This window comes from Bombina bombina, chromosome 6, assembly GCF_027579735.1.
Source record: "Bombina bombina isolate aBomBom1 chromosome 6, aBomBom1.pri, whole genome shotgun sequence".
In the NCBI taxonomy this organism is placed as follows: domain Eukaryota; kingdom Metazoa; phylum Chordata; class Amphibia; order Anura; family Bombinatoridae; genus Bombina; species Bombina bombina.
In genome coordinates, this window is record NC_069504.1 from 302607083 (window position 1) to 302626284 (window position 19202).

Sequence of the window (19202 nt, forward strand, 5' to 3'; positions counted from 1 at the left end):
CGCACGCTAATATGGCGCCAAGTACATCAGGGACGCCCATAGCGATTACTTTGCAGGACATGGCTGCAATCATGAATAATACCCTGTCAGAGGTATTATCCAGATTGCCTGAATTGAGAGGCAAGCGCAATAGCTCTGGGGTTAGACGAGATACAGAGCGCGTAGATGCTGTAAGAGCCATGTCTGATACTGCGTCACAATATGCAGAACCTGAGGACGGAGAGCTTCAGTCTGTGGGTGACGTCTCTGATTCGGGGAGACCTGATTCAGAGATTTCTAATTTTAAATTTAAGCTTGAGAACCTCCGTGTATTGCTTGGGGAGGTATTAGCTGCTCTGAATGACTGTGACACAATTGCAGTGCCAGAGAAATTGTGTAGGCTGGATAAATACTATGCAGTGCCGGTGAGTACTGATGTTTTTCCAATACCTAAAAGGCTTACAGAAATTATTAGTAAGGAGTGGGATAGGCCCGGTGTGCCCCTTTCCCCACCTCCTATATTTAGAAAAATGTTTCCAATAGATGCCACTACACGGGACTTATGGCAGACTGTCCCTAAGGTGGAGGGAGCAGTTTCTACTTTAGCAAAGCGTACCACTATCCCGGTTGAGGACAGTTGTGCTTTTTCAGATCCAATGGATAAAATATTGGAGGGTTACCTTAAGAAAATGTTTATTCAACAAGGTTTTATTTTACAGCCCCTTGCATGCATTGCGCCTGTCACTGCTGCGGCGGCATTCTGGTTTGAGGCCCTGGAAGAGGCCATCCATACAGCTCCATTGACTGAAATTGTTGACAAGCTTAGAACTCTTAAGCTAGCTAACTCATTTGTTTCTGATGCCATTGTTCATTTGACTAAACTAACGGCTAAGAATTCCGGATTCGCCATCCAGGCGCGTAGGGCGCTATGGCTCAAATCCTGGTCAGCTGATGTGACTTCAAAGTCTAAATTACTCAACATTCCTTTCAAGGGGCAGACCTTATTCGGGCCTGATTTGAAAGAAATTATTGCTGACATTACTGGAGGTAAGGGTCATACCCTTCCTCAGGACAGGGCCAAATCAAAGGCCAAACAGTCTAATTTTCGTGCCTTTCGAAATTTCAAGGCAGGTGCATCATCAACTTCATCTGCTTCAAAACAAGAGGGAACTTTTGCTCAATCCAAGCAGGCCTGGAAACCTAACCAGTCCTGGAACAAGGGCAAGCAGGCCAGAAAGCCTGCTGTTGCCTCTAAGACAGCATGAAGGAGCAGCCCCCTATCCGACAACGGATCTAGTAGGGGGCAGACTCTCTCTTCGCCCAGGCGTGGGCAAGAGATGTTCAGGATCCCTGGGCGTTGGAGATCATATCTCAGGGATATCTTCTGGACTTCAAAGCTTCTCCTCCACAAGGGAGATTTCACCTTTCAAGATTATCTGCAAACCAGATAAAGAAAGAGGCATTCCTAAGCTGCGTACAAGATCTCCTTGTAATGGGAGTGATCCATCCAGTTCCGCGGACGAAACAAGGACAGGGGTTTTATTCAAATCTGTTTGTGGTTCCCAAAAAAGAGGGAACCTTCAGACCAATTTTGGATTTAAAGATCCTAAACAAATTCCTCAGAGTTCCGTCATTCAAGATGGAAACTATTCGAACCATTTTACCCATGATCCAAGAGGGTCAGTACATGACCACAGTGGACTTAAAGGATATCTGTAGTGGGGAAACAGGAAGGCGCCAATAGGGTGATAACGTATAGACCCAGACAGGTGAGTATAAGGAGAGAAAAGGTACTCACAAGCAGGGCGGCACTTGAACGTGCCTAACCAAGCGGGCCGGGACCACAGCGTCGCCCGGGAGACTCACAACGGCAACAACACCAATCCTCGAGCCGGACCAAGTTCCGTGTGGCCAATCAGGAACGCTGGATGATGACACACCTCCCTCTTCGTATGCCGATACTGAACACAGGCATAGAGGGTAGGAGACAGGAACAAACTGTGTAAGGCTCTCCCGAATACCGAGAGCTTGATTCACACAAGCCAACAAGCTTAGCGTGAAATTTCCTTTCCTCTATCTATATGAGGTGACCTTTTGTCAGACGCAGCTTATTGTACTCCTGTATTCAGAAGCTCATCTCTGCAGAAGAAAGGTGACTTTGCAGACAGGGTGTCATTGTGCTAAGTCACCACCAGACGCATGACAGGACATGCGTCTGGTGGTGACTTAGCACAATGACAGGACATGCGTCTGGTGGTGACTTAGCACAATGACACCCTGTCTGCAAAGTCACCTTTCTTCTGCAGAGATGAGCTTCTGAATACAGGAGTACAATAAGCTGCGTCTGACAAAAGGTCACCTCATATAGATAGAGGAAAGGAAATTTCACGCTAAGCTTGTTGGCTTGTGTGAATCAAGCTCTCGGTATTCGGGAGAGCCTTACACAGTTTGTTCCTGTCTCCTACCCTCTATGCCTGTGTTCAGTATCGGCATACGAAGAGGGAGGTGTGTCATCATCCAGCGTTCCTGATTGGCCACACGGAACTTGGTCCGGCTCGAGGATTGGTGTTGTTGCCGTTGTGAGTCTCCCGGGCGACGCTGTGGTCCCGGCCCGCTTGGTTAGGCACGTTCAAGTGCCGCCCTGCTTGTGAGTACCTTTTCTCTCCTTATACTCACCTGTCTGGGTCTATACGTTATCACCCTATTGGCGCCTTCCTGTTTCCCCACTACAGATTTCCTAACCGTCTACGCACGCTACAGAAGAGCAGCCTTATATCGGATTGTTTGCTACATTCGTCACCATAGGCGCACCTCCATCAAGGACTTATTTTGTTTTTGATATCTGTTGGACTTAAAGGATGCCTACCTTCACATTCCGATTCACAAGAATCATCATCAGTTCCTGAGGTTTGCCTTTCTAGACAGGCATTACCAATTTGTAGCTCTTCCATTCTGGTTGGCTACAGCCCCAAGAATTTTTACAAAGGTTCTGGGCTCACTTCTGGCGGTCCTAAGACCGCGAGGCATAGCGGTGGCTCCTTACCTGGACGATATCCTGATACAGGCGTCAAGCTTTCAAATTGCCAAATCTCATACAGAGATAGTTCTGGCATTCCTGAGGTCGCATGGGTGGAAAGTGAACGAAGAAAAGAGTTCTCCTCTCACAAGGGTTTCCTTCCTAGGGACTCTAATAGAATCTGTAGAAATGAAAATTTACCTGACGGAGTCCAGGTTATCAAAACTTCTAAATGCTTGCCGTGTTCTTCACTCCATTCCGCGCCCCACGATGGCTCAGTGCATGGAAGTGCTCTTCTGGCTTGGCCTCAGCTAGCAACACTGAGGTTCATCAGATTTCAGTCGGACAACATCACGACTGTGGCTTACATCAACCATCAAGGGGGAACCAGGAGTTCCCTAGCGATGTCAGAAGTCTCCAAGATAATTCGCTGAGCAGAGACTCACTCTTGCCACCTGTCAGCAATCCAAATCCCAGGTGTAGAGAACTGGGAGGCGGATTTTCTAAGTCGTCGGACTTTTCATCCGGGGGGAATGGGAACTCCATCCGGAGGTGTTTGTTCAATTGGTTCTCCGTTGGGGCAAACCAGAATTGGATCTCATGGCGTCTCGCCAGAACGCCAAGCTTCCTTGTTACGGATCCAGGTCCAGGGACCCAGAAGCAGCACTGATAGATGCTCTAGCAGCGAAATGGTTCTTCAACCTGGCTTATGTGTTTCCACCGTTTCCTCTGCTCCCTCGTCTGATTGCCAAAATCAAACAGGAAAGAGCATCAGTGATATTGATAGCGCCTGCGTGGCCACGCAGGACCTGGTATGCAGACCTAGTGGACATGTCATCCTTTCCACCATGGACTCTGCCTCTGAGACAAGACCTTCTAATACAAGGTCCTTTCAATCATCCGAATCTACTTTCTCTGAGACTGACTGCATGGAGATTGAACGCTTGATCCTATCAAAGCGTGGCTTCTCCGAGTCAGTAATTGATACCTTAATACAGGCACGAAAGCCTGTCACCAGGAAAATTTACCACTAGATATGGCGTAAATATCTTCATTGGTGTGAATCCAAGAATTACTCATGGAGTAGGGTTAGGATTCCTAGGATATTGTCCTTCCTCCAAGAGGGTTTGGACAAAGGATTATCAGCTAGTTCTTTAAAGGGACAGATTTCTGCTCTGTCTATTCTTTTACACAAGCGTCTGGCAGAAGTTCCAGACGTTCAGGCATTTTGTCAGGCTTTAGTTATAATTAAGCCTGTGTTTAAACCTGTTGCTCCTCCATGGAGCTTAAACTTCTTTCATGGAAAGTTCTTTTTCTGATGGCTATTTCCTCGGCTCGAAGAGTCTCGGAGTTATCTGCCTTACATTGTGATTCTCCTTATCTGATCTTTCATTCAGATAAAGTTGTTCTGCGTACAAAACCTGGGTTTTTACCTAAGGTGGTTTCTAACAAGAATATCAATCAAGAGATTGTTGTTCCATCATTATGTCCTAATCCTTCTTCAAAGAACGTCTTTTGCATAATCTAGACGTAGTCCGTGCCTTGAAGTTTTACTTACAGGCTACTAAAGATTTTCGCGAAACATCTAACCTGTTTGTTGTTTACTCTGGACAGAGGAGAGGTCAGAAGGCCTCGGCAACCTCTCTTTCTTTTTGGCTTCGGAGTATAATCCGTTTAGCCTATGAGAGTGCTGGACAGCAGCCTCCTGTTAGGATTACAGCTCATTCTACTAGAGCTGTGGCTTCCACCTGGGCCTTTAAAAATGAGGCCTCTGTTGAACAGATTTGCAAGGCTGGAACTTGGTCTTCCCTTCATACTTTTTCCAAATTTTACAAATTTGATACTTTTGCTTCTTCGGAGGCTGTTTTTGGGAGAAAGGTTCTACAGGCAGTGGTTCCTTCCGTTTAAGTTCCTGCCTTGTCCCTCCCATCATCCGTGTACTTTAGCTTTGGTATTGGTATCCCACAAGTAATGGATGATCCGTGGACTGGATACACTTAACAAGAGAAAACATAATTTATGCTTACCTGATAAATTTATTTCTCTTGTAGTGTATCGAGTCCACGGCCCGCCCTGTCCTTTTCAGGCAGGTCTAAATTTTAATTAAACTACAGTCACCACTGCACCCTATGGTTTCTCCTTTTCTCGGCTTGTTTCGGTCGAATGACTGGATATGGCAGTGAGGGGAGGAGCTATATAGCAGCTCTGCTGTGGGTGATCCTCTTGCAACTTCCTGTTGGGAAGGAGAATATCCCACAAGTAATGGATGATCCGTGGACTGGATACACTACAAGAGAAATAAATTTATCAGGTAAGCATAAATTATGTTTTTATTGAGAAATGTATGTTTAACAGTTATTTTTAAAAAATTGCGATTAAAATCGCAAGCGCGATATTTAATGGCCAAAATCTCGATGCTCATTTTTCCCCATATCACCCAGCCCTACTATTATAACAATACTAAGTATTGTTGGGACATTCTAGCAAAAAATATATTTTTTTCCTAAGATATAGAGAGTCCACGACGTCATTCAATTACTAGTGGGAATATCACTCCTGGCCAACAGGAGGAGGCAAAGAGCACCACAGCAAAGCTGTTAAGTTTCACTCCCCTACACATAATCCCCAGTCATTCTCTTTGCCTCTGTCAATAGAGGAGGTGAAGTTTGGTGTCTGAAGAAATTAATTCCTTTTTCAGGTACTTTTCCCTGCAAGCAAGGATTTAGGTTTAGCTGAGTCCACGTCAGTCTCTTCAGTAGAGTAGTGGTGGCTTTGAAGCAGTTAGGAAGTAGTGTTGTAGTCCTTGCTTTGTTTCCTAATACATTGCTGCCCATGGTACAGAAAGCCAAAGTTGGTTACTGTTTTCTTTCTTTTTCTACAGGTCTCTGTAAGGAGTATGTGTCCTTTCACGCCTTGTGAGCTGTCTTCCTGCCGGACAGCTAGACTGCAGGTAAGTGCTTTTGTCTTCTAGGTCTTAGAGACTTGCACTTCAGAAGAATATGTCTTATGCAGTAGATGGCGACATTTTTAAAATCCTTTATACAGAATTTTCTTTGTCATTGGGTAGGCACCTTATGTATGTTGAGACTAGGGGTTAATCTTACCTTTATTGAGACGTTTTTCCTCTTTGTTGAAATACTTTATTAGTATGTGTGTGGCTTATGTTTTATATAGGGATTTATGTATAAACTTAAAAATTGGCAGTTGGTTTTCTTTGCTTGCTTAGCTAGAACAGGCTAACTAACAAACTGCTTGTGTTTGAAACCAGCTGCAGCTACTTGCATCTTATGTTGTAGGCAGAGGGAAACGTGCACCTTTTACTTGCTGCATAGTTTCCTCTCTCTGCCGGTCATGTGACTTCTCTCTGCTGTTGGATATTCACAGAGTGGAGCGGCGTCATTGAATTTGAAAAAACCAAGACTCTGTGTTTTTTGACAAATGCTTCTCATGCCTAGAGGCAAAAAATGGTTTTGCCTATGCAATTCTATGCTGCATGCGTAGCTAGAACACTTCAATTTAAAGATAAATTGTTGCCCTCTGTGTCCAATGTTTCTCAGGATGATGCTGTTTAAGCAATGCCACAGTTTTCTCCTCAAATGCCCCAAGCCTCTATGTCGTCACATACAGTGCCCTGCAGTTCCTCTCAGCCTCCTGGAGGAGTTTATTTGCCTGCAGATTTTGTTGCACAGGTATCTTTTGCGGTATCTGCGGCATTATCTGCTTTTCCTATGCTGAGAAAACGCAAGAGGAAAATTAGACATTCAGATAGTAAGATTTCTGTTCCACCTACTGCTACGCAGGTTGCCCTTCCTCATAAGTCTTATTGGTGCAACACCTTGTCTGAATCAGTTTCAGTAGAGACTCCGTTGGAGGCGATACAAGATAGGAATAAAGCTCTCAAACTAGCCAATTCCTTTATTTCTGATGCGAACATGCAAGTTATTAGACTGGAGCCAAGATGTCTGGGTTCACTGTACTAGCCCGCAGGGCATTGTGGCTAAAATCTTGGTCAGCTGATGTTACCTCTAAGTCCAAGCTTCTGGCGCTTCCTTACAAGGGGAAGACCTTGTTCGGACCTGGTCTGGCAGAAATAATTTCTGATATTACGGGTAGAAAAGGATGGCATATAGACAAAAAATGTGAGCTTCTGCCCACTGAATAATCCGTGCCACATACTTCATGATTAAGGAACTCCAAGTTCCTCCCTGGTGGTTGATGTAAGCCACTGAGGTGATGTTGTCCGACAAACCTGATAAACCGGGCTAAGGACAATTGAGGCCAAGCCATCAGGTCTTTTCTACCGCAAGACAAGAAGAACAGACTCAAAGGACGTCAAAGTAATCTTCGTCCCTTTCGTAACTTCAAAGGTCAAACGTTTTCCTCTCCCTCTTCCAAGCAGGAGCAGTCCAAGTCTTCTTGGAAGCCCAATCAGTCTTGGAATAAGGGGAAGCAATCAAAGAAACCCTCAGCTGAGTCTGTCAGCATGAAGGGTCGGCCCCCGGTCCGGGTTCGGATCAAGTGGGGGGCAGACTTTACCTGTTTTGTCAAGCGTGGAGACGAGCTGTCCCAGATCCTTGGGCTCTGGACATAGTATCTCAGGGTTACAAAATAGAATTCAAAACTTTCCCTCCCAGGGGCAGATTCCACCTTTCAAGATTATCTGCAGACCAGGTAAAAAGAGAGGCATTCTTGAACTGCGTTCAGGACCTTTCCTCCCCTGGGAGTGATTGTTCCAGTAAGGAAACAGGGTCTAGGAATCTATTCAAATCTGTTTGTGGTTCCCAAAAAAGAGGAAACCTTTTTGACCCATTTTAGACCTAAAGTGCCTCTACAAGTTTCTCAGGGCACCGTCCTTCAAAATGGAAACCATTCGTTCCATTCTTCCTTTGGTCCAAGAGGGTCAGTTTATGACAATCATAGACCTGAAGGACGCGTATCTTCATGTTCCCATCCACAGGGATCATCACAAATTCCTGGGATTCACATTTCTAGACTAACACTTTTAGTTTGTGGCTCTTCAGTTTGGACTTGCCACAGCTCCCAGAATTTTCTCAAAGGTTCTGGAGGCTCTCTTGGCAGTGATCAGGTCTCGGGGAATTGCAGTTGCGCCATACTTGGACGACATATTGGTTCAGGCACCATCTTTTCAACAATACAGAGATATTTTGTTGTCTTTTCTACGTTCCCACGGTTGGAAAGCTCCCTTGTTCCAGCTACAAGGGTGGTTTTCTTAGGGACCATAATAGATTCCGAAGGTCAGAAAATCCAAAATTCTTTCCTCTTGCCTCTCTCTTCAGTCTACTGTTCGTCCATCAGTGGCTCAATGTATGGAGGTAATTGGTCTGATGGTCACTTCCATGGACATCATTCCCTTTGCTCGATTCCATTTGAGAGCTCTGCAATTATGCATGCTCAGACAATGGAACTGAGACCATTCAGATCTGTCTCAGAGGATAGATCTAGACCAGTCGACAAGAGACTCTCTCCCGTGGTGGCTTTCTTAGGACCATCTGTCTCAGGGCACATGCTTCCAGAGACCTTCCTGGGTGATTGTGACCACAGACGCCAGCCTGCTAGGCTGGGGAGCAGTCTGGGACTCGTTAAAGGCGCAGGGGCTATGGACTCGGGAGGAGTCTGCTCTCCCCATAAACATCTTGGAGTTGAGAGAGATTTACAATGCCCTGATGGCTTGGCCTCAGTTGTCCTTAGCCCAGTTTATCAGGTTTCAGTCGGACAACATCACCTCAGTGGCTTACATCAACCACCAGGGAGGAACTCGGAGTTCCTTAGCCATAAAGGAGGTGACATGGATTATTCAGTGGGCGGAAGCTCACAATTGTTGTCTATCTGCCATCCACATTTCCTGGAGTGGACAACTGGGAAGCGGATTTCCTGAGCAGACAGACATTTCATCCCGGGGTGTGGGCTCTCCATCCGGAGGTGTTCTCCAGGTTAACCCTCAAATGGGGGGTGCTGGAGTTGGATCTGATGGCGTCTCGGCAGAACGCCAAGCTTCCAAGGTACGGTTCAAGGTCAAGAGATCCTCAGGCCGCTCTGATAGATGATCTGGCGGTTCTTTGGGATTTCAGTCTAGCATACCTGTTTCTTCCGCTTGTGCTCCTTCCCCGAGTTATTGCTCGTATCAAACTAGAGAGAGCATCAGTAATTCCAATAGCTCCTGCATGGCCTCGCAGGATCTGGTATGCAGACCTAGTGAAGATGTCATCTCGGCCGCCTTGGAGGTTGCCTCTGAGGAAGGACCTTATAACTCAGGGTCCATTCCTCCATCCAAATCTCGTTTCTCTGAAGCTGACTGCTTGGAGATTAAACGCTTAGTTCTGTCTAAGTGTGGATTTTCTGAGTCGGTCATTGAGACCATGATCCAGGCTCGCAAGCCTATTACTCGAAAAATTTACCATAAGGTATGGTGTAAATACTTTTATTGGTATGAATCTAAGGGTTGCTCTTGGAGTAGGGTCAGGATTCCTAGAATTTAGTCTTTTCTCTAGGAAGGTCTGGAGAAAGGGTTGTCAGTCAGTTCTCTGAAAGGTCAGATTTCTGCATTATCTATTTTTGTTAAACAAGCGTCTGGCGGATGTGCCAGATGTTCAATCTTTTTGTCAGGCCCTGTGTTTAAACCTGTCGCTCCTTTTTGGAGCCTTAATCTTGTTCTTAAAGTTTTGCAGCAGGCTCCGTTTGCGCCAATGCATTCCATAGATATTAAGTTGCTATCTTGGAAAGTTTTGTTTCTTATTGCTATCTCTTCTGCTCTGAGAGTTTCGGAACGCTTGGTTTTGCAGTGGGATTCGCCTTATCTTATCTTTCATGCGGTTAAGGCGATTCTTCGTACTAAATTGGGGTTTCTTTCTAAAGTGGTTTAGGATAGAAATATTAATCAGGAAATTGTTGTTCCTTCTTCTCATAAAGAACGTCTGTTGCTCAACTTGGATGCTGTGCGTTCTCGAAAATTCTACCAACAGGCGACTAAGGATTTTCGCCAGTCTTCTGCCCTGTTTGTTTGTTTCTTAGGAAAGTGTAAGGGTCAGAAGGCTACTTCTACTTCTCTTTCCCTCTGGTTGAGAAGTATGATTCGTTTTGATTATGAGACTGCTGGACAGCAGCCTCCTGAGAGAATTACAGCTCACTCCACCAGGGCTGTCTCCTCTTCTTGGGCTTTCAAAAATGAAGCTTCTGTGGAACAGATTTGCAAGGCTGCAACTTGGTCCTCTCTGCGTACTTTTTCCAAATTTGATACTTTTGCCTTGGCTGAGGCCTCTTTTGGAAGAAAGGTTCTTCAAGCGGTGGTACCTTCTGTTTAGGGATGCCTGTCTTGTTCTCCCTCCCTGTTCATTCTGTGTCTTCTAGCTTGGGTATTGGTTCCTGCTAGTAATTGAATTACGTTGTGGACTCTCCATATCTTAGGAAAGAAAACAAAATGTATGCTCACGTGATAAATTTCTTTCTTTCCAGATATGGAGAGTCCACGACCCCACCCTTTATTAAGACAGTTATTTTTGACTAAACCTCAGGCACCTCTACACCTTTGTGTTATTCCTTTTCCATTTCCCTTCGGGCGAATGACTGGGGTATATGGGTAGGGGAGTTACAAAAGTTTTGCTGTGGTGCTCTTTGCCTCCTCCTGCTAGCCAGGAGTGATATTCCCACTAGTAATTAAATGACATTGTGGACTTTCCATATCCGGAAAGAAAGAAATTTATTAGGTAAGCATACATTTTTGTTATTTTTGAATTTCATTACAGTAGTTATTTATTTTTAAATAAATTATTTTGTTATTACTTTGTGTTTAAGTGCTTCAAAAGGTTGAGTAATGTAGGTATTACAAATTAGACCTGAACATTCTGGAATTGTCAATCAACCAAGATGGATCAGTTTTAAAGGGAAATGAAACCAAAAATGTTTCTTTCATGATTCAGATAGACCATACAATTTTACAATTTACTTCTATTATCTAATTTGCTTTGTTTTCTTGATATTCTTTGTTGAAAATAATACCAAGGTAGGCTCAGGAGCTAGCTGTTGATTGGTGGCAGCGCATATGTTCCTTGTCATTGGCTTACATATGTGTTCAGCTAGCTCCCAGTAGGACACTTCTACTCCTTCAATAATGGATACCAAGAGAATTAAGCAAAACTGATAAAAGAAGACATTGTAAAGTTGTTTAAAATTATATGCTGTAATTGGGAAGTTGTTTAAAATTTGTGCTGTGTCTAATTAATGAAAGATGTTGGTTTTCATGTCCCTTTAAGTTCTACAATATACATAATATATCAAATTCTAATTTAAGAATATTTTTTTTTCCACAGATCAATGGTTTGGGTTTAAAAGATGAAGCTACTGAAAACCTTGTACAGTTGTTTCGTATCACACAGTCTTTGATGAAGGTTTGTAAAATAGTTGATACTAGTTTTCTTGACTTGATAAGCATGTTTATACTTCACAAATAAATATGTAGTAGCTCAAGTAAGAACAAGCTATTCAAGATCTTGTTTATGGGTTGGTGACCACTTCTTCTGTTGCAAGTTATAGCTGTTTCATCTTATCCTAAAGAGAAATCTAGTCTGAAAATACTAGGTAGGTTTTCAATGAATATTTGAAGCTAAAGGTTCTTGGCAGTTAAGTACAGCTGAACTTTACTATACAGTAGTAGGTATAGAGAGCCAAGAATCCTCTTTTGAAATATCTTGTGCTCGTTAGAAAGACATATCCTAAAGAGCTACTTTGTTTGTTTGCATTTGAGCATTCCTGTTATTTTGTTTAGGGCTTTATAATTATACGTTAAAGAGACCTAAAACTGGAAAAAGAGAATTCTGTAGTGTGGTAGAACGTTTTCATGATTGCACTATTGCTTGCATTTAATGATGTATTTAACCTCAGTTAAAACCAGCTCAAGAGCAGTAAAGTGTTACTGGGACTTAGCTGAACACACCCAGTGAGCCAATGAAAAGAGCATATGTGTGTAGCCTCCAATTACTAGCTAACTTCCAGTAGTGCTTCCGAGGCTACCTAAGATACAATGATAACATAGTAAATTTGATCATAGAATTTAATCCAAAAATCTCATAAAACTGCATGCTCTATCCAAACCATGAAAATTGAGTTTTGACCCATGCCCCTTTAACCGCTTGAGTGCTAATGACGGCTCTGAGCCATCTCAAATTGTCCCAGTCAGGTGCTGACAACGGCTCAGAGACGTCGCTAGCACTTAACCAACTTGAGGGCAATCTGGAGGCTCCCACCTACTCCCACCCCAGCGATCTGTCCTGTATAGTGACAGGCATTGCCAGAGCTTGACGTTTCGCGCAGTTCCATCACGTGCGATGACATCACTTCGCAACTTTATTTAAAATTTACAATAAGTATAAGGAGATGGGGATATGCTGCTTAGAAGCCTGTATCTCAGGCATCTAAGCAGCTACAGACCCCCAAGACCCACCGTTGAAAAGGTAATCACCTAAGTCTTGGGGATCTGTAAAAAAAAAAAAAAAAAAAAAAAATGTTACAAATATATATTTAAAAAAGTTAAAAACCAGCTTAGCACCCAGGTGGGAAATGGCTTAGCATCCAAAGGGTTAATGGTAGCTATATTATGCTGTGGATCATAGTTGATACTATTACACCAGTTTAAATGCGTTTGACAGACTGACTTTTTCCACAAAAAGCGCAGGTTGGGTTTTGTTTGCAATGCCTTTTGGTCTGTAAAAAGTTTGTGTTCCAAAAATAATCTTTAATGTCCTTGTGGTAAGAAGGAAAAATAATCAACATATTCAAAAGATGTATACTTTAGTTTAAAAAAAACATATATATATATATATATATATATATATATATATATATATATATATTGCACATTTGTTTTAATACGCTTGTTTCTTTCCTTGCTGAAGATTCTTGTCCACTACAGTTTTATATATAACCCTACAAAATATTACCATCTAGTAACTAATATTGTTTACTGAGAACCAAAATCAGCTGCACCACTAATCTTCAAAAGGTTTTATTCCATAAAATGGAGCAGGTACAAAAAGGACTATGTTTCGGGCCTTACGCCCTTAATCATGTCCTATATATTGCATAATAGCATCACATTCTGTATATATCTGTATATAAAAATGTGATGCCATTATACAACTCATAGGACATGAGTAAGTGTGTAAGCTCGAAACTTATTCCTTTTTTGTACCTGCTCAATTTTATGGAATAAAACCATATGAAGATTAGTTGTGCGGCTGATTTTGGTTCTCTGTATTTGTTGAGGGTTGTGCAGTGACCCACACAGCTTGCACAATACCTGGAAGTTCAAGAGTGCTGGATTTTACCTTGTTGTTTATTGGTTTATGTTACTGTGTTAAGGGGTAAAGTAATTCTTAAACAATTGCACTTTATTTTATCCATTTAACTTTTGAGCATATATTGTAATATTTTTAAAGCATTGCAATGTTTAGTCCAGTTAAGGTTTTTATTTATTTGCTACTTAGATGAAAGCTCAAGAAGTAGAACTTGCTTTAGAAGAAGCAGAGAAAGCTGGTGAAGACCAAGCAAAGATTGGTAGGTACTTTACTAAAGAAAGCAAATTATTCTAGATGGCTTATTTGTCTTTTTTTTTTTTTCTTCTACACTTTAAATTGCTCACAAGCTAAGATATTTTTTTTAAAATGATGAGCCAATAAATTAACCTTCCATTCGTTCATTGTGGGAACCCAAAATGGTATATGATAAGAGGGAGGGGTGTATTATATTTTACATTTAAATAAAGTTACTATTTACCAACATAGCACTTAGCTTTGAAATGCGCTTTTAATTACTTTTTATCTAACTATCACTATCCTATTGAACTGCCTAACAGGTTGGCTATATTAAATGATTATATTAAAGGTTTTATTTTAAATTACTCAATTCATAAGATTGCGGAAAAAAATATTTTTCTCTTTATTTTTCAATACTGTGTTAGCTCAGAATAGTGTATGTATATGAGTGTGTATATGTGACCAACACACTGACGTATACCCAAAAATATCAATACAAGGCATTTCAGGAGAATTAAAATCAGTCAGTTACAGATACTGGTAAATCACTTTATTTAATTAGAATTATTTTAAAATCTATAAAGGGAAAGAAGCAAAAAAAATTACTGCATTAAATTAAAGTGACAGTAAACTCAAAATGTAATTCCCATAAAATGTTTAAATGGCCTTTATAGTGATAAAATTCCATGCTCAAATTTGTTAGAGCATGTAATTTCATCACGAGTAATGCTGCAACTTTGTGTTTCAACTCCTTCAAAAGGGTTAAATATGTAGGTAAAGTATTGCTCGGACCCACAAAGCAGTGCAGGTCCAATTAGAAACTGCCACTGATCCAATCAGCAGTCCTAGTTGCATGTGCAGCTGTCTGGCTAGAGCTGCTAATTGAATTAGCGGCAGTCTCCACTCAGGACCAGCACTACTTTGTGGGTCCCGATAGGTGCTTTATCTATGTAATATAACCGCTTTGGTTGGGGGGATGTAAAACACATAAAGTTGCAGTATTGCTAGTGCTAAAATTGCATTCTCGAACAACTTAGAGCATAAATTACTGTAATGGCCCTTTAATTATGCATAATAAGATAAACAAATGCAAATCAATGGATATAAGTGTAAATATTTTTAAAACATTTATTTTGCATGCATATCTTTTTTGCAATGCAGTGAATAATTTCTGATTTCCTTAAATAAAATTATTAAGTTTAACGTACATTCAAGATTAGTAAAATCTATAAACATTAATTAGGCTTTTCATTTTATTCTACTCCTGTATAGAGGTTGGCGTGCATACTCAAGTATGCAGTAGTTTTCCTGACCCTCTTGCATGTTACACACTAATTGCTTAGATCAGTAGACACGCTAATTTCTCCAACATAGGTGTGTCCGGTCCACGGCGTCATCCTTACTTGTGGGATATTCTCTTCCCCAACAGGAAATGGCAAAGAGCCCAGCAAAGCTGGTCACATGATCCCTCCCAGGCTCCGCCTTCCCCAGTCATTCTCTTTGCCGTTGTACAGGCAACATCTCCACGGAGATGGCTTAGAGTTTTTTGGTGTTTAAATGTAGTTTTTATTCTTCAATCAAGAGTTTGTTATTTTAAAATAGTGCTGGTATGTACTATTTACTCTGAAACAGAAAAGAGATGAAGATTTCTGTTTGTAAGAGGAAAATGATTTTAGCAACCGTTACTAAAATCGATGGCTGTTTCCACACAGGACTGTTGAGAGGAATTAACTTCAGTTGGGGGAAACAGTGAGCAGACTTTTGATGCTTGAGGTATGACACATTTCTAACAAGACTTGGTAATGCTGGAAGCTGTCATTTTCCCTATGGGATCCGGTAAGCCATTTTTATTAAATAAGAATAAAGGGCTTCACAAGGGCTTTAAAGACTGGTAGACATTTTTCTGGGCTAAAACGATTGATTTATAAGCATTTTTAATACTTCATAGTTTTGAGGAGTTATTTTATTCTTGGGAATTATGTAAAATAACCGGCAGGCACTGTATTGGACACCTTTTTCACTGGGGGCCTTCTCTAATCATAGGCAGAGCCTCAGTTTCGCGCCTCTATTGCGCAGTTGTTTTTGGGAAGCAAGACATGCAGATGCATGTGTGAGGAGCTCAGATACATAGAAAAAGCTTACTGAAGGCGTCATTTGGTATCGTATTCCCCTTTGGGCTTGGTTGGGTCTCAGCAAAGCAGATACCAGGGACTGTATAGGGGTTAAATATAAAAACGGCTCCGGTTCCGTTATTTTAAGAGTTAAAGCTTTCAAATTTGGTGTGCAATACTTTTAAGGCTTTAAGACACTGGTGAAATTTTGGTGAATTTTGAACAATTCCTTCATACGTTTTCACATTTTCAGTAATAAAGTGTGTTCAGTTTAAAATTTAAAGTGACAGTAACGGTTTTATTTTAAAACGTTTTTTGTACTTTGTTATCAAGTTTATGCCTGTTTAACATGTCTGAACTATCAGATAGACTATGTTCTGTATGTGGGGAAGCCAAGGTTCCTTCTCATTTAAATAGATGTGATTTATGTGACACAAAATTTAGAGAAAATGATGCCCAAGATGATTCCTCAAGTGAGGGGAGTAAGCATGGTACTGCATCATCCCCTCCTTCGTCTACGCCAGTCTTGCCCACACAGGAGGCCCCTAGTACATCTAGTGCGCCAATACTCCTTACTATGCAACAATTAACGGCTGTAATGGATAATTCTATCAAAAACATTTTAGCCAAAATGCCCACTTATCAGCGAAAGCGCGACTGCTCTGTTTTAGAAAATACTGAAGAGCATGAGGACGCTGAGGATATTGGTTCTGAAGTGCCCCTACACCAGTCTGAGGGGGCCAGGGAGGTTTTGTCTGAGGGAGAAATTTCAGATTCAGGGAAAATTTCTCAACAAGCTGAACCTGATGTGATTACATTCAAATTTAAATTGGAACATCTCCGCGCTCTGCTTAAGGAGGTGTTATCTACTCTGGATGATTGTGAGAATTTGGTCATTCCAGAGAAATTATGTAAGATGGACAAGTTTTTAGAGGTCCCGGGGCCCCCCGAAGCTTTTCCTATACCCAAGCGGGTGGCGGACATTGTAAACAAAGAATGGGAAAGGCCCGGCATACCTTTTTGTCCCTCCCCCTATATTTAAGAAATTGTTTCCTATGGTCGACCCCAGAAAGGACTTATGGCAGACAGTCCCCAAGGTCGAGGGGGCGGTTTCTACTCTAAACAAACGCACTACTATCCCTATAGAAGATAGTTGTGCTTTCAAAGATCCTATGGATAAAAAATTAGAGGGTTTGCTTAAAAAGATGTTTGTTCAGCAAGGTTACCTTCTACAACCAATTTCATGCATGGTTCCTGTCACTACAGCAGCGTGTTTCTGGTTCGATGAACTAGAAAAGTCACTCAATAAAGATTCTTCTTATGAGGAGATTATGGACAGAATTCATGCTCTCAAATTGGCTAACTCTTTTACTTTAGACGCCACTTTGCAATTGGCTAGATTAGCGGCGAAAAATTCAGGGTTTGCTATTGTGGCGCGCAGAGCGCTTTGGCTAAAATCTTGGTCAGCGGATGCGTCTTCCAAGAACAAATTGCTTAACATACCTTTCAAGGGGAAAACGCTGTTTGGCCCTGACTTGAAAGAGATTATTTCTGATATCACTGGGGGTAAGGGCCACGCCCTTCCTCAGGATAGGTCTTTCAAGGCTAAAAATAAACCAAATTTTCGTCCCTTTCGCAGAAACGGACCAGCCCCAAGTGCTACATCCTCTAAGCAAGAGGGTAATACTTCTCAAACCAAGCCAGCCTGGAGGCCAATGCAAGGCTGGAACAAAGGTAAGCAGGCCAAGAAACCTGCCACTGCTACCAAGACAGCATGAGATGTTGGCCCCCGATCCGGGACCGGATCTGGTGGGGGGCAGACTTTCTCTCTTCGCTCAGGCTTGGGCAAGAGATGTTCTGGATCCTTGGGCGCTAGAAATAGTCTCCCAAGGTTATCTTCTGGAATTCAAGGAGCTTCCCCCAACGGGGAGGTTCCACAGGTCTCAATTGTCTTCAGACCACATAAAAAGACAGGCATTCTTACATTGTGTAGAAGACCTGTTAAAAATGGGAGTGATTCATCCTGTTCCATTAGGAGAACAAGGGATGGGATTCTACTCCAATCTGTTCATAGTTCCCAAAAAAGAGGGAACATTCAGACCAATCTTAGATCTCAAGATCCTAAACAAGTTTCTCAAGGTTCCATCGTTCAAAATGGAAACCATTCGGACAATTCTTCCTTCCATCCAGGAAGGTCAATTCATGACCACGGTGGATTTAAAGGATGCGTATCTACATATTCCTATCCACAAGGAACCTCATCGGTTCCTAAGGTTCGCCTTTCTGGACAAGCATTACCAGTTTGTGGCACTTCCATTCGGATTAGCCACTGCTCCAAGAATTTTCACAAAGGTACTAGGGTCCCTTCTAGCGGTGCTACGACCAAGGGGCATTGCAGTAGTACCTTACTTGGACGACATACTGATTCAAGCGTCGTCCCTACCACAAGCAAAGGCTCATACGGACATTGTCCTGGCCTTTCTCAGATCTCACGGGTGGAAAGTGAACGTAGAAAAAAGTTCTCTATCTCCGTCAACAAGAGTTCCCTTCTTGGGAACAATAATAGACTCCTTAGAAATGAGGATTTTTCTGACAGAGGCCAGAAAATCAAAACTTCTAAGCTCTTGTCAAGTTCTTCATTCTGTTCCTCTTCCTTCCATAGCGCAGTGCATGGAAGTAATAGGTTTGATGGTCGCGGCAATGGACATAGTTCCTTTTGCGCGAATTCATCTGAGACCATTACAACTGTGCATGCTCAGTCAGTGGAATGGGGATTATACAGACTTGTCTCCGACGATACAAGTAGATCAGAGGACCAGAGATTCACTCCGTTGGTGGCTGACCCTGGACAATCTGTCACAGGGGATGAGCTTCCGCAGACCAGAGTGGGTCATTGTCACGACCGACGCCAGTCCGGTGGGCTGGGGCGCGGTCTGGAAACTCCTGAAAGCTCAGGGTCTTTGGTCTCGGGAAGAATCTCTTCTCCCGATAAATATTCTGGAACTGAGAGCGATATTCAATGCTCTCAAGGCTTGGCCTCAGCTAGCAAAGGCCAAATTCATACGGTTTCAATCAGACAACATGACGACTGTTGCGTATATCAACCATCAGGGGGGAACAAGGAGTTCCCTGGCGATGGAAGAAGTGACCAAAATCATTCAATGGGCGGAGACTCACTCCTGCCACTTGTCTGCAATCCACATCCCAGGAGTGGAAAATTGGGAAGCGGATTTTCTGAGTCGTCAGACATTTCATCCGGGGGAGTGGGAACTCCATCCGGATATCTTTGCCCAAATTACTCAATTGTGGGGCATTCCAGACATGGATCTGATGGCCTCTCGTCAGAACTTCAAGGTTCCTTGCTACGGGTCCAGATCCAGGGATCCCAAGGCGACTCTAGTAGATGCACTAGTAGCACCTTGGACCTTCAACCTAGCTTATGTATTCCCACCGTTTCCTCTCATCCCCAGGCTGGTAGCCAGGATCAATCAGGAGAGGGCATCGGTGATCTTGATAGCTCCTGCGTGGCCACGCAGGACTTGGTATGCAGAC

The 19202-nt window shown here is 42.6% G+C and overlaps 1 protein-coding gene across 1 annotated transcript in view; it reads left to right on the forward strand.

The window, feature by feature from the left end:
• The window catches only part of CEP290 (centrosomal protein 290), an 862077-nt gene that overhangs the window by 16286 nt on the left and 826589 nt on the right, over positions 1–19202 (forward strand). Inside the window, 2 exon segments of the mRNA XM_053716925.1 lie at positions 11320–11397; positions 13492–13561. Of these exon segments, the coding sequence (XP_053572900.1) occupies positions 11320–11397; positions 13492–13561 (148 nt within the window).